At 38.4% G+C, this 27,778-nt stretch overlaps 2 protein-coding genes across 3 annotated transcripts; one reads left to right on the forward strand and one right to left on the reverse strand.

Moving 5' to 3' along the window:
• Positions 1-1,394: 1,394 nt before the first annotated feature.
• On the forward strand, positions 1,395-27,727 carry ARL5A (ARF like GTPase 5A). 2 transcript variants are annotated; one of them, XM_069577528.1, is made up of 6 exons: positions 1,395-1,770; positions 12,081-12,141; positions 13,771-13,918; positions 15,676-15,759; positions 20,425-20,576; positions 23,188-27,727. In XM_069577528.1, exons 1-6 carry the CDS (start codon positions 1,725-1,727, stop codon positions 23,234-23,236), a joined length of 540 nt encoding a protein of 179 aa, XP_069433629.1. In that variant the 5' UTR covers positions 1,395-1,724; the 3' UTR covers positions 23,237-27,727. The 2 variants fall into 2 exon arrangements, with proteins under 2 accessions (XP_069433629.1, XP_069433630.1); XM_069577529.1 differs by lacking the exon at positions 1,395-1,770 and adding an exon at positions 1,893-2,261.
• Positions 12,578-13,076, reverse strand: LOC138433948 (small ribosomal subunit protein eS12-like). The gene has a single exon (XM_069577530.1). It carries the CDS (start codon positions 12,997-12,999, stop codon positions 12,601-12,603), a length of 399 nt encoding a protein of 132 aa, XP_069433631.1. The 5' UTR covers positions 13,000-13,076; the 3' UTR covers positions 12,578-12,600.
• Positions 27,728-27,778: the final 51 nt, after the last annotated feature.

Below are 27,778 nucleotides of genomic sequence, written 5' to 3' on the forward strand. Positions count from 1 at the left end.
TGCAAGCCTTAAAGAGCAGAGAGAACATTTCACCAGCTGTTTAACCAGCTGGGAATAATGGGAGTTACAGCTGGAAAGGACAGTTGAGGCCAAATTGTGGAGTCAATGCATATATCTCTAAGGTATTTGGACTTTACTGCTCAAACAGCTTTAGGTGCCACTACACATTTTTAAACCTGGGAGTGAACAAATCAAGATCGTTGTTTTGGGCAAGATTAATCTACAAGTGGAGGGATATTGGAAAGCGAACAACCTTGAAGTACAGGACGGCCATAAGGCCACTGCTTAGGTAAAGCCACCCTTTTGGGTGTCGGCGTCGAGATTTGAAGGATAAAGGTATTCAGTTTAGTTCAGTTCAGTCGCTCAGTTGTGTCCCACTCTTTGTGACCCCATGAATTGCAGCACGCCAGGCCTCCCTGTCCATCACCATCTCTCGGAGTTCACTCAGACTCACATCCATCGAGTCAGTGATGCCATCCAGCCATCTCATCCTCTGTCGTCCCCTTCTCCTCCTGCCCTCAATCCCTCCCAGCATCAGAGTCTTTTCCAATGAGTCAACCCTTCTCATGAGGTGGCCAAAGTATTGGAGTTTCAGCTTCAGCATCATTCCTTCCAAAGATATCCCAGGGTTGATCTTCTTCAGAATGGACTGGTTGGATCTCCTTGCAGTCCAAGGGACTCTCAAGAGTCTTCTCCAACACCACAGTTCAAAAGCATCGATTCTTCGGCGCTCAGCCTTTTTCACAGTCCAGCTCTCACATCCATACATGACCACAGGAAAAACCATAGCCTTGACTAGACGGACCTTTGTTGGCAAAGTAATGTCTCTGGTTTTGAATATACTATCTAGGTTGGTCATAACTTTTTTTCCAAGGAGTAAGCGTCTTTTAATTTCATGGCTGCAGTCACCATCTGCAGTGATTTTGGAGCCCCCAAAATAAAGTCTGACACTGTTTCTAATGTTTCCCCATCTATTTCCCATGAAGTGATGGGACCAGATGCCATGATCTTCGTTTTCAGAATGCTGAGCTTTAAGCCAACTTTTTCGCTCTCCTCTTTCACTTTCATCAAGAGGCTTTTAAAGACCCTGATGGAATTCACGTCTTCGAAGGCTAGGAGGTGGGGCTTTTGATGAAGTGTGCGCGCAAGGTTGGGGAAGAGCACTGATGACTTGTTCACACTATGGCTCTGTAGAAGAATGGTAGAAAAAACGCCAAAGCAAGCAGTCCAGAGCCACCTGCCCTAATCCGAAGCCCGCTTTGCCTGACCGTGGGGTTCTGTCCCGCCGCCTACAGGTCGCTTCGATTGACAAGTAAGCCTGGGCCAGGCCGGCGCTCTTTCCCAGGCCCCGCCCCTCCGGCCGCGCGCCTGCGCCTTCCCGTCCCCTTCGCCCCGCCCCGCGCCTCCCCCGCCCGCCTGGTCGCCGCCGCCGCAGCCGCCGGAGGAGCTGGGGGAAGACGGTGGCCCGCGAGGTTCGTCGCACACAACGCGGCGGCGATGTCCGCGAGCCAGGCGGGAGCCGCGGCGGCAGCGGCGGGGCCTCGCGCACGGCACGGCGGCCTGGGCTTCGGCCTCTCTCCGGTTCCTAGGAAGCGGGCCGACGGCCAGCGCGGCAGCAGCAGCGGCAGAGACGGAGGCTCCGGCGCGTCTCTCTCCTCCCCTTGAGCCTGAGCCGGGGGAGGCCAGGCGGCCCGGGTGGCTGGAGAGGGGTCCGCTGCCCGAGAATGGGAATTCTCTTCACCAGGATATGGAGACTGTTCAATCACCAGGGTGAGGGGCTCGGGCCGAGCGCGTACGGGTAGGGGAGAGGGTCACCCGTGGCCGGGTGGGTGGGTGGGTGGGGGTCTCCGAATACTTCCGGAATGTGGGCGCTGCGGTCTCGCGCGGTCTCTGCGCTGAGTGCGGGGTGTTGCGGCTGCGGGCCTGGGGCTGGTCGATCCCACTCCCAGCTCGGGAATGGTTCCCGACTCGCTGCCCTTTTGTCTTAGGAGACCTTCCTAAGAAATTCATTCCGCAAATACACCCATTGCTCCGATTTCTGTTGGGAGTGGAAAAGGTCTCTTGTCCCACGTTCGACGCCCCTTGAGTGGCCCAGCCTGGCTCACGTTTCCGTCCTTTTACCTTCGGCGATTGGGTTTGCACAGCACGAAGTACTGGGGTTCTCTGGGATGAAGGTTATAGGTTGTGGCCCCAGACGCACCCCTGAGCGACCGAGGATTGCAGAATGCGGAAAACACGAGAAATCTCTCTTGACTTAGCCGGTACGTTCAGGTTTATGAGCCTTCCTCCCGCCTCCACCTCCCCGTTCCTCCTCCCCCACGCCTTGGGAGGATTCTTCTGCATCCTGAGTAGTGATGTTCCTCTCTCCGTTTGCCAGATTTGTATCTGTGTTTAAGGTTAAGCTTAAGGTCATTTTCCTACTCGTGTTTCTTGTTTCTTATTTAAGTGGAGGTTTTTATGAATGGATTTAAAATGTTAAAGTATCACTGAAAGCACTTAAAAATCATACCATGTGAATGAAACATCTGTTAACTGTAAGTGACTAGTAAGTTACCAGATATGGAGTGTATTATAAAGAGATGCTTAAGTTCATATAAGCTCAAACATTACCTTGAAATGCAGATCAGATTTATTGACATTTTTGTTACAAAAATAGGTGTAAAACTGGGGGAAAGAGGATGCAATTTTAACAAAAAGAACACAGCCATTAAGATACAAAATAGTTACTGGTGTACTTTCATTTCTTTTTAACTCAAGTTGGGTGATTCATCATCCCGGCTGTCAATAACTTTGTGTTTTCCTCCTGTGAAGCTGGTGTTACTGTCACAGCCCAAAATTTTCCAGTAAAGACGTAAATGAATGGTGGCATCTATTATGTGCAACCATCCCTGCCTCCTTGGTGATCCAGCTGCTCCTGCAAGAAGGCAATGGGAAGGGAGCAGAACTGGAACTTGTGATCTCTAGTTTATCTTTTAAAAAAAAATGATAGTGTAGATCTCAAGATACTAAATGGAAGAGCAACATTTCAAATGATTTTGAAATGTTGTGGAGAATTTTCATGAACTGGAGAAAGCCCCTTCTAATATACGCTGTCTCTAGCCAGCTGTTTCTGTTGAGAGAAGGGTGAATAGAAACCAGTCACTTAACCTTTGGCCGTCTGGGTCTCACCTAGAGTAGAAGGAAATCTTGACTGTATGACCATGGGGCCCACAAATCCTGAAAACTTAATCTGTAGGTCTTAAGAATTGAAACTTAACATTGCCATGATACTGGTGGTACTTATAGTAGATAGTCTGTTTTAATGCTTAAATCCGTAGTTTTGTATTATTTTTAGCAAAGCTAGTATTTTGACTCTACTGTGAAATTTAGAAAGGTTGTTAATTGATCTATAATCCTGCAAGAAAAATTAGATATCTCCACTTTCTATTTTGAGTCAATGATAAAATTGTCTCTCTTAGTGAAGAAAGAATTTGAACTTTGCCAGCAGCTACTGGACAGTACTAAATAATGATGTGTGCTTTGTTACCACTAAAAATCACTGGGTAGTGTTCTTATTACCTCTATTTTGTGGTAGTTTTTGACTGGACCTTTTTTTCATTTTTGGGAAATAGTAAGAAATTAATGAAGTTCTAAAAATTTAGATGTCAGCATTATGAAAATATGAATAAACTATCTCCTGTTAAATGATGTGATTGTCTTATCAGCAGGGTCACTTTAAATCTGTCAGGTACTTGTTGGTCTTTTAATTGTGCATTAAACTTTATTTTACCTCCAGAAGATACAGAACACCATCCTATGTTCTTTTCGCATAAACTCTTGGAAGGAAGTTTTGAGGGATAATAGAATTTGCTATGCTGACGAAACAAACTGTGTGACATCGCTATCTCCCTTTAGACTGGCTTTTTCAATTTAAGCTTAGCTAGGTTGAGTACATAGTGAAAACTAATTGTATATTGCTCAGACTTGAAAACCCAGAGGTTGCATTTACATGATACTTGAATTAATAAGGTACAAAGTTTGTTCTAGATACTGTTGTATATACATTAAGTTTCTATAGTCCTTTGAAGTAGTTTTTCTTTTCTCCTGAAAATAGGAAACTGAGGTACCAGTGGAATGATTTTCCTGGGTGATGCAACTGTAAATACTGCAGAAATATTTTGCTGACAGCGGCCTTAAAGAAGTGACTGGCATTGTTTTTGCATGTGAATTCTCCTCCCGCCCCCAGTCCCCACTGCTGTTTCTCAGTTACTAAACTTTAAGTCTTTACAACTTTGGCTTGGAAGAGTTGCCACTAGTATCTTTTAGTATAGAAGGGCTTTTGATCAGAACTCCATTTGTTCATTGAACAAGTATTTTGAACACCTGTTTTGTGCTGGGGTCTGTTGTAGAGGGCTTCCCAGGTGGCACTAGTGGTAAAAAAAAAAACAAACCTGCCTATCAATGCACGGAGACACAGAGATGCAGATGGGGTAGACCGAGAGCAAAACAGACAAGACCCCCCTGCCTTTATGTGGGGAGATAAGCTAACTTCATCTTTATAGATAAAGTAATAGCAGTTAATATTGACTTGCAAGGTTCGGGTCTATGTGTTTCATGCAGTTAATTTAGTCTCCACTTAATTGATTTAATAAGAACCCTGTGAGCCTGATAGTCTCCAGTTTTTAAGACAAAGAAACAATAGGTATTTGTTCCAGGCACTACAGTTAAAAGTGCTAAGGTTGCTTCAGTCGTGTCTGACTCTTTGCTGCCCCATGGACTGTAGCCCACCAGGCTCCCCTGTCCATATGATTCTCCAGGCAAGAATACTGGAGTGGGTTGCCATTTCCTTCTCCAGATTGAACTTGAGTCTCCTGCATCTCCTGCATCGGCAGGTGGATTCTTTACCGCTAGTGCCACCTGGGAAGCCCCTTTAGATTGAGACTTTAACCAGGATCATCTAGGGCTTGAGTTGGTGCCCTTGAAACCTAACAAAAACTTCTTTGTATAAGAAGGATTCATGTTAGGTGAAAGGAAGAGCTTTTAGACTCTCATGTGAACTGTGAAAGAAGTTGTGAAGTTTCCTCATGGGGAGCATTGTTTCATTCTCCTGATTAGCTCACAGAAAAGGAATGATCCATTGTGAATGAATTCTGTAGAAGCTGCTGGTGCCACCTGGTGCTGGGAAAGCCACCTCTGCTTCTGTTGTTCTGTTCATCGTGTGGGAATTCAAACATGTAAACAAGCATCTATAGAAGCTGAGTAGCCAAAGGGGTGAACTGTGTCAGTTATTAAAACTCTAGCTCCAAACTCACCTTTTTGGTGTGCTCTGTGCATACAGAGCTGGGTCTTTAAATACTAGTCTTTTAAAGGCATGGTGTCAGGCTTTGTTGGTAGGTGGCGCTGCAAGAGGAGGGGGTTTCCTTTCTGGATACGATGCGCCTCTCAGCAGGCCCTCTTCTGCTCGTGCAGTGTGGACGCCTTCTCCAGCCGCTGGCTCTTGCACTGCCTAGTGGTCACAGCAGCTTCCTCTAGTACCCATTTCAGTTGGTTTCAGAATGGAGGTCCTCCAGGGAAGCACTTCCCAATGAGCCGCTTTCCCCAGCATGCTAGAGGGAGGATTTCGAGAAAGATCCGCCGGCGAGTCCACACAGCTACTTCTCTGCCATTCAGTGAGCCATGGCCAGGCCCTCAGCAAGGTCTGCGTCTCAGTCCTGGGGAGCTGTGGGGAGAAGCCCTGTCTCAGCCCTGGGGTGGTGACAGCGCTGTGTGTTTGTCATTCCCTTAATCTTTATTGTTATTTCTTGTTAGCCAGTCCCTCATTACTCCAGTCCTCTGGAGTAGTTATTTTCAAGTTCAAATTGCTATGTGGTTTCTGTTTCCTAATTGGATCTCTACTTTTGTCATGTATAATTGTTGCTTTTCATCCAGCCAAGTTTTTTGTCCCCCCACTTGCCGAAACTTCACTACCATTGCTATAAGTTGCAAGTTTATTTTCAAACTTTGTTTTTTTTTAATTGATGATGCTTTTAGATTTTGCAAATTGAATTTTTGGTATGAGGGACTTTATCAGTTATCTGCCTTCTAACCTTTATGTCTTCCAATTTTGATTTATTTATTCATTCATACTTTGTTAAGCACATGGTTTACTCTAGATTCTGTGTTAAGACCTGTGAAAACTATAGTATACCTGACAGAAATGGGATTTTTTGTTCCTTGTGAGACAGAATCCATGGGACTTAGTTTGGATATGAGGTGAGAATGAAGAATCAGGGTGACTCTCAGTTATCTGCCTTAGTGTTTGTGTTTTCTAGCTTTGGTATGATTAACAGAGATAGAAGTTCTCCAGGATAACAATGACTTTTTTTTTTTCTTTGCTTAATTTACTAACTGGTAGTTGGCAGGATACATATTGACTTTTAGAACCTGTTAGTAAATAGAACTGGTAGGCTGCCTGAGTATATCAGAAGGAAATAAAGAAGGGAAACAAGCATTTTGATGACAAGAGAGTCAAGTATTGATTGGGAGACTAAAGCCCAGGTGATAATGCAAAATTCATCCAGGTACTGTGACAAGTGTACAGTTGTTTGGGCTTATCTGAAAAACTGCAAGAATGCTGTGGCATAGATACTCTAAAAGAAAAATCATACTAAGTAGTAAACTTGACATAAATCACAGGCATCAAAGCATTGAAACAGCCAAAAGTTTTGTTACATTTTCACATAACTCTCTCTTGTATACACATTGTATTTTAGGTTCTATGTAGTATTTGTTTTGAAGTGCATTGTAACACTTTAGCTGGAATATGTGTTTTTCATAGAAGGCTCTTCTATCCTGGTAGTGAGAGAAACAGGTTGCAGTGGTGAAAGTATCTAAAGCTATTCAGAGAAGGCTGATTATTAGAAAGTGTGAATAATCTAACCCTATAGTTGGGGATAAACCAACTCTTCACCTTTGACTTGGCACCTTTATCTTTGAGCCCATTGCACAATGATGTCTTAATCTTATAGTTCTCACTGTGACCCACATGCTATACCTCAGAATTAGGAAGTTATTGAAAATAGCCATGTTGCTTTACTGTAAAAACAGAAATTCAAATAGAGAAAAAACAAATCTTGGGAGGAAGTAGATATAAGTTGGTATTGAATGTGGCTTGTGGGTGTTAGGGATGATGAGGTGAAGGGCCTCTGACTCGTGGCCTCATTGGACTGTCCTGATCTCAAGACTGAGTCACAGAACGTGGGGCTCCCCAGAGGTTTTCTGGATTCTGCACATGTTTGACGGAGAAGGCAGTGGCACCCTACTCCAGTACTCTTGCCTGGAAAATCCCATGGACGGAGGAGCCTGGTGGGCTGCAGTCCATGGGGTTGCTAAGAGTTGGACAGAACTGAGCGACTTCACTTTCACGCATTGGAGAAGGAAATGGCAACCCACCCCAGTGTTCTTGCCTGGAGAATCCCAGGGACGGGGGAGCCTGGTGGGCTGCCGTCTATGGGCTCGCACAGAGTCGGACACGACTGAAGCAACTTAGCGGCGGCGGCAGCAGCACATGTTTGATGTGAGATCCTTTCTTCTTTTTAAAATATTTTAGCTGCTAAAAAACCTTCATGTGTTCAAATACGTTAGCTTGTATTTCCTTGATTGACGTTGGAAATCTGCTTTATGTCTTAAGAGTTTGGGGGAATATTTGCATATTTATGCTTTTGTAGGTGACGGTTATTCACTGAGTTTGTAAAATTAGTTAGAAGAGGGAGGTTGCTTCCAGTATGGAGAGTGGTTTGAGTTGCTTCTTTACTTCATCTCTGAATATCTCTGACACTCTTTTCTCCTGTTTATTTTCTACCACACCAGGCATGAATTCTATGCCTTCTCTCCCTAGTGTGCTGCTTTTATTTCTAGGCACTAGAGAAGAAAGACTTAACAAGACTTTACATCTTTATCCACCAAATTGTGTGACCTAATTTCGTCTTATTGATTCTCTAGTTCATTCATTCAGTGGCTTGTAAAAGACATTGTATCTTGAAACTGTTCAACCCATCCTATCTTCCACTTGTGTCAGGAGAAGATGAAATCCCACTGTGAACTTCTTGTGCCATCTGCTTTATCTCAGAGTATGTGTGTTATTTCACAATGGTTGGTTCACAGTAGTTTGACTTTATCAAGTTCATCTTGTGGTCACGTATGACACAGATCCTTCTTTAGTTTTTTCTTTTTTTTGCCTAGTTAGTCTTTCCTCACAGAAATGGTAGAAAATGTGTTTGAAATCAAGAAATAAGTCCTATGGGGCCTGGCTAAATTAAGGAGACCACTTTAAAAACAAAACCAGTTAGGGTTGTCCCCTAAAAGCCGTTAGCCTAGGAGGCCAGATAGTTTTCTACTGATTACTTTTTCAAATACCTTTTGAAACTACTTTTAGAATTTTTTTAGAGGCATATTTTAAAATTATCATTTAGGGATCACACCTCATTTAATAATGAAAAGGTAACACTCATCTTAACTGCTTTTTACCTTATGACTGAGATGATACCATGTGACTCCCCTCCCCTTTTAAAATCAGATTCATCTTCAGGGGTTAAACAGCGACCATTGGGAATGTTCAAAACAGTGTGTCTCAGGCTCTGAAAGCAATTGCAAGAGAAAATTGCAGAATATTTTGAAAAATGGCAGCATGGTTAGAGTGTTTAACTACCTTTAGGGACTAAGGACCTTGCCAGAGATAATGCTATTGTATTTGTGATCTCTCTTTGTGAGATTCATAAACACACACGCATTTTTTAGTTGCTGTGTAGTTATGTATAGATCCTTGCCTAAATTTGTATTGGTTTTGCCCCTATTAATTTCGTACTATTTTTAGAGTACCATTTCTCTCATTGGTCAGGGTAATTGTATTTTCTTCCTGAGTACTGGCAAGTCTGTCTAAATTTAGTGCTGCAGCTAATACAAAGAGGTTAACAAAATAACATTCCTGAAACTTAAAAATAAGCTGATGTTTTATGAATTATATTATTAAAAACTGGTATTCTCTTCAAGTGGGAAACTAAAGTCAGAGGTCAGAGAATAGCCCAATGTGAATTCTGCTTATATTAAAATGTTTTTATAGTTGCTAGTATTACTAGAACTGAAAAAGATATCTGTCATCACAGGGGAAGTGCTCAATTTGAGGATATAGAAAAATATAGAGTCAGGCAAAATTGCCATGCCATTTAAAAACTTCCCAGGTATAAAGGTTCCCCTGCTCCAAGGACTTAGTAATCTGGCCCTGTTCAGATGTGCGCTTCCTGTGAAGATGGATTTGCCACTGCCTTTTTAACACTCTCTTTGAGGAAGCCCATGCTTCTGATTTTAATCCAGTTACCCTGTACTTTTCCTTAGGAAGAAACTGCCCTTGTCAGGTAGTTCTCATTTTCTCAGTTCCTTCACCCTCAGTTCAGTTCAGTTCAGTCGTTCAGTCGTGTCCAACTCTTTGCGACCCTAGTCATCTCTAAAGGTGAAATAGACTGGGCCCTGCATTTTTAAAATGACTTTTAAGAACTAGTTTTGGGGGAGCATGGTCACGTCACTTTAGGATGCTAGTGGTTTTAAGCTGCCTGCTCTTCAAAGATATGAGTGACTGGACAAAACTGATTTTATTAAAACTTTCTGGGGCTTCCCTGGTGGCCCAGGGGCTATGACAGTGCCTCCACTGCAAGGGGTGCAAGCTCCCTGATTGGTGAACAAAGATCCCACATGCTGTGCAACCTAAAAAAGAAAGCACTGGCCTGCTAACATATGTTATTTAAAACAATTTTTTTTTCTGTTTACTTGATCTTCATATTTTTGTGTAATAGGAAGTACCTATATCACATTAGGAATTCCTCTTAATGATAAATGTTGTGTTTGAAAAACATCTACCACCTGACTGCAGAAGCTTTCTCTTGAAGAGCTCCTTTATCCTTAACATTTCTTATTTATAGAATGAATATTAATTCAGCATTTATTATACCAGAAAAGTTGCAGTTACTAGGAAGTACCCTTGCAGGGTGCCTCATTAAACTGAGATGATTAGTGTTCATGTAAAGCATTATAAGTGCTCTGTTAGAGGTGTGGCAGAAGAGCAGGAGAAAGTGATTTTTCTTGGGAAGCTATACCTTAAAGAATAGTAGGAATTCTTGAAATGGAGAATTGGAGACGATAATTCCAGCACAGGCAAACACCATGAGTAGAGATAGAGAGGTGTTTGCTGTGGATGTAGGTGTCGGCTTGTGTAGGAAGAACAACTTGAACTCCAGCTTAGATGCCTGGTGGTCACGGTGAGGGATAAAGCTGAAGCATACTCATTTGGGACTGGCTTTGTATACAAGGCTTAGAACTCGTACTTTGTTTTCCTGTCAAAGTGGAGAGCCATCATTAAATAAGAGTGTGGCACTATCAGCTTTATAGTATAGAAAAATTACTCAAGAAGCAACAGGAAGATGGATTGGAGATAGTCCAGGTAAGTACAGTAAGAGATGAGGAGGACTGCAGCTAGGACAGTGGGCAGGAAGAAGGTCCAGAATACATTTTTGAGGGAGAATAGAACTTACTGACAAATCAGATGTCGAGGTGGAGGGACTCCAAAGGCGTCTGAAACCATGGTAATACCAGTAAGCAAATTAAGATAGAATCAGGAAGAGGTTTGAAAATTGGGTTTGGGGATGTGTGGAGGGGCACTGTCTCTATCCACTAAGATTGGAGCTTGGGAAAGATATGGGAACGTAGATTAGGAACTGTCTTTCTTGGTAGTGGGCTCTGCCCGAGTGCTGTCTTACTTATATAACCCTGAAAGATAGCAGTGTCCCTCCCTGTTTTACAGTGAGGAGGCTTAGGGTTAGAGGACTGTCATTTGCTCAGCGTCACACCACCACATGTGTTTTCCCATCTTGCTTCTGTTATCTGTTGCTGTGTAACAAGCCAATTCTTGTAAATTTGATGACTTAAAGGAATTATTTATTACTATCTCTCATGGCCCTATGAGCTCACTAAGCTCAGCTAGGAAGTTCTGGCTTGGGGCTCATTTGATTACAGTTGGATGGCAGCTAGAACTGGAGTCATCTCCGGCTCCACCTGGCTGCATATCCAAGGGGGCTTCTTTGTGTGTCTGGCGTCTCAGCTGGAATGGTTAGAACAGCTGAGGGCAACTGTCCGTCTCCCGGGCTTCCTCACATGTGCACAGCAATCTCGGGGTAGTCGGACTTGTTCCCTGGTATCTGGCTTACTCCAGGGGGAGTTGTCCAAGAGCTGGGCAGCAACTGCAAGGTGTGAGATGATCCAGGTGTGGAAGTCACACAGTCAGTTCTGCATTTTGTTGGTTAAAAGCAAGTCATAGGACCAGCCAGGATTTAAGGGGCATGAATATCCAGAGACCATCTTTGGAGATTAGCTTCTTCCATGTACTGCTGTCTTTGGAAGTCGTTTTTAGACTGGATGGCAATAGATGGGCCCCAAGATACCTTGCTAAAATGTGAAAGGAATGCAAGAGGACAGCATGAGTGTTTGAAGGAGGGCCCAAGGAAAAGGAGTTGGTGGAAAAAATTAATCAAGAGCGGAAGAAAAAGTTGGAAAAAGTGATGCTGTAGAAGGCAAGGGGGCAGGGAGTCACTGCCGCCATAGCCATAGGTCCTTAAATTTGGTTAGAAGGACCCTGTGGTTCACATGTGCTCAGATACGTAGAGATGCCTGACAGCAGCTTTAAAAGGCTGCCCTTTTTCTCCCTGCCATTCACCCATCTCACCTGTACATACCCCATTAATGCCTTAAATTCATAATTAGAACTTAACTTAGTCCAGTGTGAAACATTAACACGTTAAGTCTTACATAAATTGTTGTGCTTGCGTTTGGGATAGTTGACTGAGAGTCGGCTTCCAAGGAGTAGAAAGAATGCAGAACTTCTGGCTTCCTAGACAGGTGAAACTTCTCAATGTAGAATGAGGGGTTAGACCAATAGCATAATTCTCCTGTTGCTGTGATGTTCTTTTCAGTTACAGGAAGGAATAAAATGCCATACACTAAATTATACCATGGTTGTAAAGAGTAGATGAAATGGGAAAATTTTTAATTAATAAATCACTGTTTGTTTTTCCCCGCAGAGCACAAAGTTATCATTGTTGGGCTGGATAATGCAGGAAAAACTACCATCCTTTACCAATTGTAAGTACTAACTACCTAAAAAATTGTATCTTTTTGTTTATAGTTACTTTTTCTGCCTGAGTGATACTTAATTAGCAAAATTAGTAAAAAATTGTATGGAATCCACCTTACTCTAAGAAAGCAGGTTGGCCATGAACCAGAAGCCCAATTTAAGCAACTGCTTCTAGACAGCTAGAACTGTATAAGACGTTGAGCGTGTGGTTCAGTTGTTTGCTTGTAGAGAGCAAACAAATATTTGTTTCTGTCGTTTCTTGGAATGAAACTACTGAGTGTTCCAGCTAGTCCACTACCTAGTTCCACCTCTGTTTTGAACTCTTCATTCACTCTTTTCTTTTTTTTGAGGTTTCAAAGAGCTTAATTGTTTTTATACAACACATGATAGTGATGTATTTCAAATTTTACCAAAGAGCACATCTTTTTTTTTTTTTTTGGAAAACAAGAACTCAATTTTTTATTTCATCATTTCTTGCATTTGAAGTACTCCTCGATGACATCCTTGGCCTGAGATTCTTTGCCATAGTCCTTAACCACCACACAACTGCAACCAACCACTTTACGGGGTTTTCCCTCTCTGTCAATTTTACAGAGGCCTACCCATTCCCCTAGTTTCTTGTTGTCATCAACCTTAATCAGGTTGATTTGATGCTCAGCACAAAGGGCCTCCACCAACTTGACATACATAGGCTCATCACAGTTGGATGCAAGCACATATAGATGGGCTTGGCGCTTGTCTAAAGCTTTCGCAGCTTCGCGAATTCCACGTGCTAAGCCATCGTGGATGAGGGCGGTCTTCAGCACCTCTTGCAGAGCAGTATTAACGTCCATTACACCTCCAGCAGCAATGCCTTCCTCGGCCATGGCGGTGGGTTACGGGTGGAGCCGAATCTTGAATGCACCCGAGCCTCCGCCTCCGCGCGGCTCCGCGGCGGCAGGGAAAGAGCCAAAGAGCACATCTTATTAGGGATGGTTCATATCTGTGATTCCAGGAATATAGTTTTTTCAACACAGAGAGTCCAGTATGTGTATTTGTTAGTATTCTTCTGAACATAATTTATTTATGTGTGTGTTATTGTTGTTTAGTCGCTAAGTTACGGCCGACTCTTTTGTGACCCAGTGGACGGTATTCTTCTAGGCTCCTCGGTTCTTGGGATTTCTCAGGCGAGAATTCTGGAGAATTCTTCTCCAGAGAATCTTACCAACTCAGGGATCAAGCCTGCATTGGCAGGCAGATTCTTTACCACTAAACCACCTGGGAAATCCTAGACATGTGTGTAATATATGTGTAATATGTAGTATCCTGTTTTATTTATTATTTTTATTTGGAGTACAGTTGCTTTACACTGGTATGTCAGTTTCAGCTCCTCAGCAAAGTGAATCAGCCATACATAAATACATATCTCCTCTTTTTGGATTTCTTTCCCATTTAGGTCACCACAGAGCACCAACTAGAGTTCCCTGTGCTGTATATACAGTAGTGAACCTTTTGTTCACTCTTAATAAACCTAGTGGAAAGGGGATATTTGGGTATAAAATATAAAAGGAGGTTATGCTGATTTATCCCTTAGTTGAAAAATACTCAAACAATCTAGTTTTTTTGTTAATTGTGATATATTTGAACTTTTTCCCCAGTTCTATGAATGAAGTTGTACATACGTCCCCAACAATAGGAAGTAATGTAGAAGAGATAGTGATTAATAATACGCGTTTTCTAATGTGGGATATTGGTGGCCAAGAATCTCTTCGTTCTTCCTGGAACACTTATTATACTAACACGGAGGTATGTTTCTTAATATACTAAGTCTTTTGTAAGTATAATACTTGGGAAACACTTTCTAGATATGAACTCTTAAAGTTATCTTTTTGAAATATCACAGTATGTTAATGTGAATATAAGTAGACTTTAAACATAATGGAATCTTTAATTCCCTCTTTCAGGGTCATTGTTCTGTATATCCATTCTCACTGAACCTCTGTAAGAAGAATTGGTGATTGATTAGTCTGATTTTATACTGATCTCAGAGCTTGTCTTAAATAATTGTTTTTCTAAAGAACTCCATTTCACAGTTTGCAACTTCATTTTTCTCGTACTATTTACTTGTGTCTCTATAGAGGAAATCCGATTTAAATGAGAGGACTCTGGTAATTTGAATCCTTATTCAAAATTTTACTGTGTATTTTCTTTTATGCAATGCAATTGCACATTAAAGAACTCTTTATTATAAAACAGTGTAGATATAGTCATATGTTCCATTTACATATTATTTGCCAAGAGGAAATTTCTGACATTTGAGAGCTTGCCTCTATAGACCTTGTAAGATTAAAGGCTGTGACATTTGTTTTTGTAGTGCTGGTTATAAGTTAGTAAGTCTCCAATTGTATATATGGATGAATATGGTATCACTGAGGCACTATTAAATATCTCTAATGACCCGATTCCCTAACACTCTGTTAAGAATTTGATTATGTCTTTTGGAGAAAGAGGAGTATTTATATGATTAGTATTCCCATATAAAATGCTGCATGTATTATAAATTCATGCCAACTTCTTGAAAATCAATAGCTTTGTTAAAAGGTTTAGAGTAGGACATGTCTTAGAGCAGAGCAATATAACCACATATCAGTAAACTCTCAATGAGAGAAGAGGTCAGGTAGCAGTTCTCTTATCCATCCACATTGTGGTTGATGAAATCTGGAGAATAGAAAAGATCCTGAGAATAAAGTGGTTTGTTTGGAAATGAAAAGCTAGTTCTAAACAATATATAGTGCATACTAATAATAGGCAGTCAAAATTAACTTGGACATAGCCAGTGCCATCATAAAGTGACTATGCCTCCTCCTGTTTCCCTGGTGCCTTTTGGTGCTCATGGAGTTGAAGGAGGGGCCACTATAGCTGTGTCCTGCACAGCTCCTTTATGAGTCTTTGCATCTTCTGATGCTGGTCTCATCATCAGTTCAGGAGAGAGTTGTGCTTGCAGTAGCAGGGACCACTTAATAAGGAAGAGGGTATGGTTTTAGATACAAATTTATTCTTTAAATTTGTTGATTTTTTTTTTTTGAAAATTAACTCTCGTATTACTTTATTCTCATATACCTGCCCTTTTAGATTTTTAAATTGACATTAATAAATAGTGTCTGTCTAGAAGTAACTTAAATTTTGGGCCATATTTTTGTCTTATGGACTTACAGTGCAAATAGAATTAAGATACTAGATATTAATTAAGATATTATAGAATTAAGATACTAATTTAGAAAACAAATGTTATATTTTGCTTAGTTTATTAGCAGAATATTCTAACAGAATGATGACATCATATTGTCTTTTATTTTTTCTTAAAAATCAGTAAATATGTTTGAATTAAAGATTAGACCTTTAGGCTTCACAATGTATAGTGGATATCTCTGGTTTTCAATAATGTATACCATAAGGTTCTAATTTCTTGATAGTTGTTAGACTGTAAATCAAATAAAGACTTGATAAATTTTACAGATGGCAAATTATGTAATCACTAATGACTTTTTTTATAATTATTTTAGTTTGTAATAGTTGTTGTGGACAGTACAGACAGAGAAAGGATTTCTGTAACTAGAGAAGAACTCTATAAAATGTTAGCCCATGAGGTAAGTAGGATTCTGGCATTAGATGTGTGTTGGGGGGATATTTCTATCACATTTTTACTTTCCATTTTCTCATGCGGATGCTATTTCAGATTTTCGGAAAAAACTACTTATCTGCTGAGTTTGTAATTTTGACACTTTCCAATTTGGAAGTGTATCTGGAAGCAGTAGAAGGATTGTGGAGTGAGTTGTAGATTTTTAACTCCATTTATCTTGGATAAATTTGGTTTAGAAGTTTTCCTGGACAAAAAGATCTAAAGTGGCTTTCATTTTAAATAGATTAATCATACAGAGGATTATCATTAAGACTTTACAGCATCTTATTTCTAAGACACACAGCAAGTTCTGATAACTCAGTTATAGTTATCTGACTAATACTTAAATTTGTTGCCCTTTAGTCTCTGATAGTTTTCCCTCAACTGAATAAAACTATATAGCCACATTTTCTTAGTCCTTGAGAAATATAACTGTTAACATAATTTGAGAATTAAATGGACTGAATAATATAGTCAGTAATGATAATAGTAACTGTGCCTCTGTGTTAGCAGAGTTTTGGTTCTAGGATGCCCGTAGGTACCAAAATCCAAAGATGTTCAAGTTCCTTGTATAAAATGGTACAGTATTTGCATATAACTTACGTACATCCTCCTATATACTTTGTCCTCTGTAGATTGCTTATAATGTCTAGTACAGTGTAAATGCTATGAAAATATGCAGCAAATCCAAGTTTTGTTTTTTTTCCAAGTTTTGCTTTTTGAACTCTGGAATTTTTTTCCCTGAGTATCTTCAACTTGAGGTTCACTGAATCTGTGACTGCAGAACCCATGGATAAGGAAGGCCAACAGTAGTGGCATCTGATTATTTTCTCTTGCCTTTTATCACAGATGTTACTTTCTCAACTTGAAGGTGGTAATAGAGTAGTAAATACTTAAATGTGTTGTATAATTTTTATTTGGGTGGAATTTTAATAAAGCTTAAGGAAACTGGGATATCTTTGTAATGAAGTTTTTATTAGTTTTAATTTTGATTCAATGTTTTCCTTTTGTGATTTTCATTAAGAATTTTGGTATGTTTCACATGTAAGGAAACTTGGTGAAGTAGTTATGTAAATTGTAGTTCCTGTTTTGCTTGTGGTGGTCATACCTACCAAAATGCCATTTTGAAGTGATTCTAGCAGCTGTTAAATCCTTTGGAATTTTTTTTTTAAAATTCATCTTGCCTTTGTAATGTATTTAACAATTTTCAATTCTAGTTTGAGAAAGAGTAAACAGTAAAAGAGGCACGAGCTAAGGATTTTTTAAATTTTCCCTTTGCATTTTACAACAATGCATCATTCTTCAGTTTTTACCAAAGAGTTATTCTATTGTTGTTTTATCAAGACTTTAGAAAAAGAAAATTAAGACGCAAAACGTATTTGTCTCTTGACTATATTTTTTACTCTGTTAACAGGTAGCCTCCCTATTTGATTCTTACCCTAATGGGCCAATATGTAGGACATCAGTATTATAAAAAGTCCAGAGAGTAGGGCTCTAACAGAGTCGTTGGATTTCGTGAGTTGAGTCGTTAACTTGCATAGATCAATTAACCTCGTCTTTTATGGATTATAACACTGAGGCCCAGTAGTTGATGTGACTTTGATGAGCTTTTTAATTTAAGCATTCACATCATTCAGGCTCTTCACTAGGAAAAATAGTAAAAGTCAGAAATAGAGCCTAGCTGGAAAGTGAAAGAGGGGATGAGATTAACAGAAAAGAAAGAAATTACAGGTGAAGTTGGGAACTAGAGTTAAGTTACTTATTAGGGTCAGGAAGAGCCAATAGGCAGAGTTCTGGGGAGGAGCTTCCAGCTCAAGGATAATTTGTGAATGAAAAACAAATTGCAACATGGGTCAGTCACATGCTTCACGCATACCACAATAAACAACAGTCTTCTTATCATCACCAGTAATGATTCTGTGTATTACGAAGTACAGAACTACAGCATTTAAATACATTTAAAGCTTCATCTTAAATGAAGCACAAAAACGTTGAAACTCATGAGTTTTTTTAAAAATTCCAAAGACGAAAGAATAGGTGAATTTTATTCAGAATGACTCAACTTTCCTAGTAATTATCTTTACAAATGGAGCTTGAGAAACAAATTGACAACTATGTATGGCATATAGACAATGCTAATAAGTAAATATGTCTGTGTGTGCTACTATTCATTTCCTTGACTAAACTAAAAACTATTTTTAGACTTGTTTAAGAACAGAAGTCGGTGGTATGGAGCAGAACTTTTTCAAATTGTTTAAAATGGGTGATGTACAAAAGATCACCACTCTTTATCTTGTACTTTGACCTCTTGTTAAGTTAACAGCCTTAATCCAGTGTATCTCTTTTCTACTATTAGCATAATGCATTGTTGTGAGGTTATTTTAAGAAAAAGTAAAGGAAGACTTAATTTTCCTCTTTTCCAAAATATTTAAATTTAGATAACAGAGCTTTAGAAGAATATCAAGAACCTTAAATAAAATTTGAGCCTTTAATATCTAGAAAAGTTACATTCAATATGGGTTTTTTTTTCTTTTTTTTTAGACATTGCAGTACCTGGTTCTGTTTCTTAGGTTTTCCAATTTTCAGTCTACGGGCCTCTCCAAATAATTTTGTTACTAAAAGTGATGAATATAGGTTACTTATAAATAGCATAAACTATGTGTCCTAACTTGTGCCAAATATTTCTGTTGTCAGATATTTCTAAAGTTTGTTCCTTGAACATGCCAGCATTACCTGGCATGACCTATATAAAGATTGCAACACATGCTGGCAAGAAGAGATAGTGAAACCTAAACGATAGGAAGATAGGAATTAAATCCCATGGAAAGTCCATCTACTCAGTGATTCAGCCATATATCAACTATTGATAACTGTTCCATTTTCCAATTAGGATCAGAGAAAAAAATCCATATACTTGATAATGCATATGAGCACTAGTTATAGGTCATCCCTTCAACTTTTTGCCTTATATAAATAGGCAGGTGATCTGAATTATAGGTGAAACAAATTGAATTGGAACTCTCTTGGGGGAGGGGTAGGGTTTTTTTTTAATTTATTTTTATTTGAAGGATAATTGCTTTATAATACTGTGTTGGTTTCTGCCATATATCAGCATGAACCCACCACAGGTATACATATGTTCCCTCCCTCTTGAATCTCCCACCCCATCCCACCTTTCTAGGTTGTCACAGAGCATGGGTTTGAGCTCCCTGAGTCACACAGCAATAAATAGGAACTCTTAGAACTTCATGTTTTCAGAGAGCAGTGGTCCCTGACCTTTTTAGCACCAGGGACTAATTTTGTGGAAGACAATTTTCCCACAGTCCCGTGGAGGGGAAAGAGATGGTTTCCTGATGATTGAAGCACATTACATTTATTGTGCACTTTTATTTCTATTATTATTACATCAACTCCATCTCAGATCATCAGGCGTTAGATTCCAGAGGTTTGGGACCCTCGTTCTAGAGTATCCCTTTTCTGACCAAGTTATTCAGGTAACTCTGTCCTTGTCTGTAGTACTGTAGTGCCGTCCTGCAGAGGGCGCTGTAACTAAGTCAGTCTCCAGTGTTTATGTAAAGCATACAGAACTCCTTTTAACCGAGTAAGAAATTTACTGCTTCTGTTGTTTATTTACTTCAGAAAGAATGAAAAGACATAGAGACTCTCTTCTAGCAAGAGTAAAATAATGTGGAACAGTCTGTTTAAATCTGCTGAAGACTCTTGCTTCAAACACAGAAACACATGATTGAAACCAAAATATTCTCACTGAGATTCCTGAAAAGAAGATGGCATTCAGCAGAGCTGGGAACACTTGCAGACATAGCACCAAAACCTTAGTTTTCTCTGTATCTCTTAAAATATATAGGCAGAGTTTTATGAGAGTTCAGTCCACTAGTTGAGTGGATCCATCATGGTTTCTTAGCCCAGTATTCATGAATGGACTTTAGGGTATCTATGAACACCCTAAAATTGTACAAAAACTTTTTTGGGCATATATACATACATACATTTTCATGAGGGAGAAGTCTATAACTCTCCTTAGGTTTACCAAGGAAGCTCTAACTAAAGTATAGGTTGGGCAAGAATTTTGAAAAGCTCTTGAGTGCCACGCTAAAGAGTAATTAGGGTTGAGGTGGTTATTGTTTAGTTAAGTCACATCTGACTCTTTACAACCCCGTGGACTTAGCCCATCAGGCTCCTCTGTCCATGGGATTTCCCAGGCAAGAATACTGAAGTAGATTACCATTTCCTCTCCAGGGGATCTTCCTGACCCAGGGATCAAACCTCTGTCTCCTGCATTAGGAGGTAGATTCTTTACCATTGAGCCACTTGGGAATCCTGGGGGAATGGTTAGACACGTATTAAATTGGAAGATGTGACTGTTAAATAGAGCACATAGGACCATAAAAATGTAATCTAGAACTGTAAGAAATATGTAAATACATGCAAGTATAGATTGATTAATTTAAATGTGTTCAGTTTGATGTTTACTTTCTATCATAAGAGCTATGAGATACTTTTATGTAAAGTAGTTGAGACAATTTAGGTTACACAGATTATCATATATAATCTGTGAAGTTGGAAAGTATTGAAAAAAATGAACTGACCTTTACAGTTTTGTTTGCTTTTGTAGGACCTAAGGAAAGCTGGATTGCTGATTTTTGCTAACAAACAAGATGTTAAAGGATGCATGACTGTAGCAGAAATCTCCCAGTTTTTGAAACTAACTTCTATTAAAGATCACCAGTGGCACATCCAGGCATGCTGTGCTCTTACTGGCGAGGGGTAAGATGTCTTCTTCATGAATAACATGTATTTAGCTTTAAAACATGTATTTCTTTTAAAAATCAAATATTTAAGGTTACCATGTACAGAACTTTGTGAGGGAGAGTACGACACCATCCATGCAAGTCAGGAAGTAGTTCCTGCACTGTTGTTGAGACTTACATTCTAAGAAAGAAACTGGCACTTGCTGAGCATGTCCTGTGCCCTGTGTGCTTTCTATAAAGTGTATCATTGATTCCTAACAGTCATGTAGACCAGTTGTTTTAAATTCGTGTCTTATGCATGAAAAAGCTGAAATAGAAGATTTGCGTGAGGGACTAGTTTACAGATATGCTAACAGTGTTGCCAAAAGGAAGTTCCTGCACTCCAAAAAACGAAAGAGTTAGAATTGGAGAGAGCGTGGCAGAAGAGTCCTTGGCCCTGGAGGGAAGGGTGGTGCCTGCAGTAGAATTTTGCCCTAGCCTAAGGCCCAGGGGTGAAAGGATTTCAAGCAGGCAGAGCTTGTCAGCATTGTTATAGGTAAGATATAGAACATACAATGTTATATGAGGCATAGCCAGATAGTGTCAATAATTCAGTATTTGGTTTACTCTTCTCTGTGACCTTAAAAGGAAGGGAATTTCTGACACTGCAGGTAAATTCACATCTATGCGTCAAGCTTCTACCCTTTTCTAACACCTGAAGAACCCCACCACCAAATTTAAGAACTAAGTTGGAGGTGAAGCCAAATCTTAGTGAAATAGAAGGTACTGTTACCTGATTATAGGCATTTGAAAGAGCGTAGTTATTAGAGCCTCAAAAAAACAAATCTGTTCATTAAAAAAAAAAATCAGATAATACCGACTATCCACATACTCATTTAAGTAAAAATATCTTCTACATAGTTCTTTGTTAACTAGTTGATATACATATATACATATAGGATACACATATAGATATCGGTATATCTTTATTTGTATTATCTTTATGAAAAGTCTTAAAGCAAAAGCACTGATTATAATACTAAATCTGACAACAAAGATAAGTGATCTAGGACTGATAAAAGATTTAACTTGTATACTTTGAGTAATTGTGTGGAAAATATATCATTAGTTAGGATACATATGTATTCTGGCAGTTTTAATGTGTTAAGAACGTTACTTATTAAATTAGTTTTTGTGGCAAAATATATATAATATAAGACTGGGAATTTAGCCGTTTTTAAGTGTACAATACATGGGCTTTAAGTACATTCGGAGTGTGACACACCCATCACCCCCCTTTGTTTTGAGTTCGGCAGTTTTATTTTAAAGGGGGACATCAGCAGATGATGCCATCTTTTCAGCTTTGGGTTTATGTGGTCTTCCGTTTGCAGGAGTTAGCAAATGGAAATGTTTGGTTTAGGGGAAATGTTGTTTCCTGTGTAATCTGACCACCTTAGTCTTGGTTTTAGTATTGGTGACATTTTGACTCCGACCTGTCATTTGCTCACCTGTCTAAGTCAGGCTCCCTCTGTAATATGGGAAGGGTTTTGGTCCTAGTACTGTGAAGTTTAGATAATGGATAGTAAGTGCTTAGTAAAGTCTCTAGTTTGCTCTTAAGTAACTCCTGTACCTTTAACAGTGTAGAATTGATTAATTTACTCATCTTGTTATTGTATCATTTCCTGTGAATAGTTGAAAGGTAACGAATTAATAGGGAAAAAGTATGGGCCTATACCAAAACAATTGTTTATTTACTTCATTGCCCTCTTTTCCTTCTATTTCTATTGTCTTTACATTTTTAAACTTAGGCACACAAATCTGAGTTCTGGCTTTTTAAATACTAATGTGGTAGCATTGTTTCTCATATCTGTAAAACCTCCTCATAGATGCTGATTGATGGTTCATAACAGTCCTTCATTTTGTTATATTTCCCTCTTGTTAAATAAACATTTAGATTCTTTTACCATAATATCTCTTTCTGTATTTTGGATTATGCTCAATTACCCATTGTTCAATGATAACTGGTGTTAGTAATATGAGATTTTATTTCCTTCAGATTTTTTTGATGTATAGATGTCACAGATACTACATGCATACTTTGTTTTAATAGCTACTGTATATTAAATATCCTGCCATTTCTACTTCATTTATATTGTGAGCATTTTGTCATATTGTAAAACAGTCTTTGAAAGGAATTTTTTAATACATCATCATTTATGTTCCATAATTTGTTAAATTTTTTCTCTTTTGCCAGACATCTAGATTTTTACTATTTCCTATTAAAAATTTACTATTTCCTATTAATAACACATAAACACGTCTTTATCTTTTTTAGGATATATTCTAAAAGTAGAAAAAAGGGTAGAGTGTTGGTATTTTAAGCATTTTTGATACTTCTTACTAAATTACTTTCTATGAGCATTCACTATTGAGCTTCTCTTATGTATCGGGCAGTATTCTATGCACTAGAGACATAGCAGAACCAAAAATGTATGGTTGTACAGTATGGAAGTATAGCACCCACATTGAATATTACTGATTTTTCTAATCTTTGTTGTTTAGATAGATAAAAAATGGTATCTTCTTTTAATTTGCTCTTATAGCTTTTTAGTTGGGAATTTGATCAAGATATTTTATTTTCTTTATAGATTATGCCAAGGACTTGAATGGATGATGTCACGACTTAAGATTAGATGATCTCTGCTGACCTCTTCTCATAGACTTTGTGTAAATGAAGTGCTGGACTTTACCTGAAAGCTGCAAAAATTAATGGTTTAGATATATTTATAATAAACTGATTTAAACATTTAAACTTTTTCTATAAGAAGAAAAATTAAGACCACTTATTTGAAAACACAGATGAAGTTTCACCTTTCAATCTGCTTTCTCATTAGTTCCTTCCAAAGCAAGGTCTTAAAGCTGTGATTGACATTTTTCTCATAATGAATCCTCTCAGGACATTGTGTAGCCTGTGGTAAGTACAAAGGCAGAGGAAGACATTTTTAACTTTCAGAGCTTTATTATCAGTATAACCCTCCCTTGGTGAATGTTGTTCTCTTCCTGTTCCATTAAGTCAAAATGCAAATCAGCACAGATACTCAGTTTCCAATATTTTAAAATGTAACTATGAAAAGTATTTTGCATAAGGTTGTGTATGTATTGTGTATATACCTCAAGTTCGAGTTAATGGCTTTGATTTATGTTCTTAAAGAAAAGCAAATAACACAAAAACTAATATCCTTAGTTACAAACATAATGGGATGAGTACTGGCACTGATGGTGAGTGCCGTTTTATACTTCCCCTGTGTTCTCTGTATTATACTAACCCACCCCAAATCATTGAGCCACTCTTTAAAAAGAAAAGAAAGGAAAAGCTTCACAGTGTGTCCCTAATCTTTTACTGAGCAAATCACATACGTGGAAAGCTGTAACCTAGCTGAGTGGAGTATCTGTCATATTCTTGACTTAGTATTACTGGTGGATGGAATAGCACACTGAGCAGTTATCAGCTTGCTCCCTTTATTGGACCTTATGCCATCTAAGTTTACTGAGTGGATTGTTAATCCATTAATTGGCCAATCATTAATTGTGATTAAAATTATAAAGTGATTTTTTTCAGCATTAATTGGAAACTGTTGTGTGAAATATGTCTACCAAGAGAAGTATCACACCATAAACATTGTCAAATAATTTAGCTACAATCTTCTTAGATACCAAATTATATGTCAAGCATTTAAAGTGAATTTGAGATGAAAGGTGAAGCATATTTTGTAAGCAGTGAAGATAATTTCTTAATTTAAAAATTTTTGATTTCTTATCTTAGGAGTTGAAATTGTTTGAGGTTTTATTTATGTCTGTTTTCTTTTATCATCTTACACCACGTGAATGTATTGTTTGACAGTTACAAAATACGAATTTTTTCTAATGCTTTTAAGAATTTGGTTTAAAAATTGATCAACATAATGTATTATTTTTATTAAGAAGTAACTTAGCCCCCAAACTTTTTATGTTTACTTGGATATTTCTTTTTTCTGCATCTGAAAATCTAAGGTATTTCAGTTGTAACTGTAAGCAAACTTATCCTAAATATGTTAAAACATATTCTTGGGTACTATGTTGGTATATCTTTCATGCCCTGAAAATCTGATGACTAGTGCAAAACTGACGTGCTTAAGAATATTCAAGGGAAAAAATTACTTTTAATACCAGCCTTTTACATTTCAAAGATTTTGATGATAAATAGTACATACTAGAATTATTGACAAAACTCGGAAAATTCCTTTCTATAAAGTACTCATTATATAAATCCAAGTCAGGCATGGGAGATCAGTGTTTAAAATTATATGTTATGTTTTCTTTTATATTATATTCAAAACGCAAGCATAACACTTTAATATTTGTCAACTTCCTTTTAAAAAGTAAATCCTAAATTACTAACTTTAGTTGTTCATATGTCCTCATACTTTTTCAAGTCACTATAAGGAATTGCTTGTATATTAAAAACCCAAATCTATTTTGTAGATGTTGCTGTGTCATCAGAAACAAATACTCTGTAAAATAACCCAGCAAATCCACACCTTTTATCCTTTTTGCCTTTCAATTTAAGCAATTATAATTTAGTTCCTTGGATTGCTGCCACATCAGTTCAACTGTATACCTGCACAGTCCGTCCCTTGTCATCAAGGTGTTGGCCAAAATTTAATCCTAATTAGATGTTTAAAGCATGTCTTACCTTGTTACAGTTGGTGTAGTGATTGACATTGCATCGTGAGAATGCATGTACTCTTACACCACATTGATAAAACATGCTTTTTTGGTTATATCTTACCCTCCAGGCCAAGCATTAGAAATAAGATGGGTACCTTTATTGTTGTTTTAGTCGCTAAGTTGTGTCTGTCGCTTTTGTGACCCCATGTACCATGTAGGCTACCTTTATACTTGTGCATAAAACCAGAATTACAGCAGAAAAATTTTTTTAATTTGTAATGTGAAAATACATCAAAATCATTTTAACAGTATTACTTCCGAATAACATGGAGCCCCTCATGAATAGTCATGTTGGCAATTTATATGTAGTTTTTAAGTGGAATTAAGCAAAGGGCATTGTTTTTGGTTTTTTAATATACTGCGTTTGGGTTAAACAAACATCTTATATAGGATTATTATGCTCAACTTTGAAAAGAACAAAGCTCCATACCTCTGCTCATGCGACTGGATTTAAATATCCTATGTTTGATACTAATTTTTAAAATTGTGTAACTTCTCTCAGCACCGTGATAAAAGGAACCATATTGCTAAATGCATTTAAATATGTTTAATTTTGTCATGCAGCGTGTAGAAAGCATATCTTACACATTCTAATGAGGATCCTCGTTTGAGATTTTCCAGTTCTGTCTTTTTTGGCCCTCATGGATGGGCAAAGAATACATGGAAGGCTGGTGTTTTGGGATGCAGAGGAAAGTGGGTAGGGAATATGACATTTTGCCTTAAGAATAAAAAAGTGCTTCACCTGCTGTCTGGCATTGCTAAATGCAGGTAGTTAAAGTGATTTTAGAAGCACGGCATGAAATAGAAAAGTTTCTGCTTTCTGGTCTTCAGGAAGTGCCTGGTAGGTAGTGACAGTGGGATCAGGGGAGTGCAGGGCCCCGAGCAGAGGCAGGCAGTGCCTGAGGCATGCTTGGCTCTTTTGTCTGAGTGTATAGCACTAAGATGCTTAGAAGTGGGATTCGACTGTCCCATCTCTTAGGCCCTTTACATTTCTTGCTGTGACTACAGCAACCACATACAGTACAGACAACCTCAAAATTTGTCTATGTTTGTGTAAATAGAGAAACTGTAGACAACTTTCTAGTTTTCTCTGCAGGCCTTTTCAGGAATTTACCTGTTGTGTTCTACTTTGTATATAGGGGATAGCAGCACATCCCAGACTACCTGTGAACTCTGGGGTTATCTTCTCTCAATTGCCCAGTTGTATCCTGAAATGAATCCATCTTTCAAGGCCGGGTTTTGCATGACTTAACTTTGAACCCTGCCACTGTCCAAGTATAATCTGGAACTTCTTGCTTTGGGATTAGCTTTCTTATAGCTCAGCATCCCCTGCACTCCTTTCCTCATCAACAAAGATATGTTCTCTTGGTCCTGGAGATACTCTCAACTTTACCTATATCCATTATTCTCCAAACTGCTAACCTCTAAGTTGGTTCTGTTGTCCTGTGCTATCCTCCACTGGCTTGATTCATTGATTTGCACTTTGCTTATTAGAGAGTATTGTCAGAGTTGTTGAGTACATCACAAACTGGCTTGCTGTGTGCATAGCACATAAATGCCTGCAGTAAAGTCCTTTAAATTATACTGTATTTAGCATTTTAATACTTCTTAACTTTAGCTTCTCACATTGAAAAGTAGATTCAGAAAGAAGAGAAGCACCTAGACTGCCAGCTCCTTGAGCTGCTAGTTAGATGTGAAAGGGATTGTTATGTACATGTATTCTCTTCCCATTACCAAAATAATATCAGTACAAATAATATGAGGAGAAAGATGACAAACCAAATCATACATGTAGTGTTTAACCTGAAGCCATCCCCACATCCTTAAAACCATAAACCACATCCCATTTTCCCCGCCCCCGACGCTTACTTAAAGAACATAGGTAAACATTAACTGTCTAAAGGAATTAGTAATGAGACACTTATCATTACAAACTAAACCTGTTGAAATGAACTTTAAAAGACATCAGAATTATCAGCCATCATGTTTCAACACTGTAAATGCAGATTAAATATAGAAAATTTTTTTAAAGTTGTGCTTATATAAAAATAATACTTCTATATCATGCTCCCACAAAGAATGTGTGATATTTAAGACCGGAATGGTGGAGTAAAGGAAAGAAAGAATTTAAAAACTTTGGATGCTAAAGAATGACTGCTTCTATAAAACTCTAAAATTGTGTATGGAATTATGAAGAAATTGTAACAGGGTACAGTTGGGTTAATTATGCAATATATCTTATCAATTGTCTAGCCCTTGTGTATTGTTCTAAAAACTAAAGTTTGAATCTTTATGGTCTTGCCTGCTAGAAATTATGTTCTTTGGTAGAGAATTCCCATAGTCTGTACTCAACAAGTGCCTAAAATTGATTTGTGTTGATTTTTAAGTCCATCTAATAAATCATATGTGTTTTCTATGGTATTATATGTGCTTGGCTTACTGATGATACAGCCTTGAGGGTTTTTAAGTCAT

The sequence above is a fragment of the Ovis canadensis genome, chromosome 2 (genome assembly GCF_042477335.2).
Source record: "Ovis canadensis isolate MfBH-ARS-UI-01 breed Bighorn chromosome 2, ARS-UI_OviCan_v2, whole genome shotgun sequence".
NCBI classification, from domain to species: domain Eukaryota; kingdom Metazoa; phylum Chordata; class Mammalia; order Artiodactyla; family Bovidae; genus Ovis; species Ovis canadensis.

Coding starts and splice junctions, on each gene's coding strand:
- ARL5A (XM_069577528.1), top strand. CDS start 1,725: ATGGGAATTCTCTTCACCAGGATATGGAGACTGTTCAATCACCAGG. Junction 1,771..12,080: donor GAGACTGTTCAATCACCAGG/GTGAGGGGCTCG, acceptor TTTTCCCCGCAG/AGCACAAAGTTATCATTGTT. Junction 12,142..13,770: donor ACTACCATCCTTTACCAATT/GTAAGTACTAAC, acceptor CTTTTTCCCCAG/TTCTATGAATGAAGTTGTAC.
- LOC138433948 (XM_069577530.1), bottom strand. CDS start 12,999: ATGGCCGAGGAAGGCATTGCTGCTGGAGGTGTAATGGACGTTAATACT.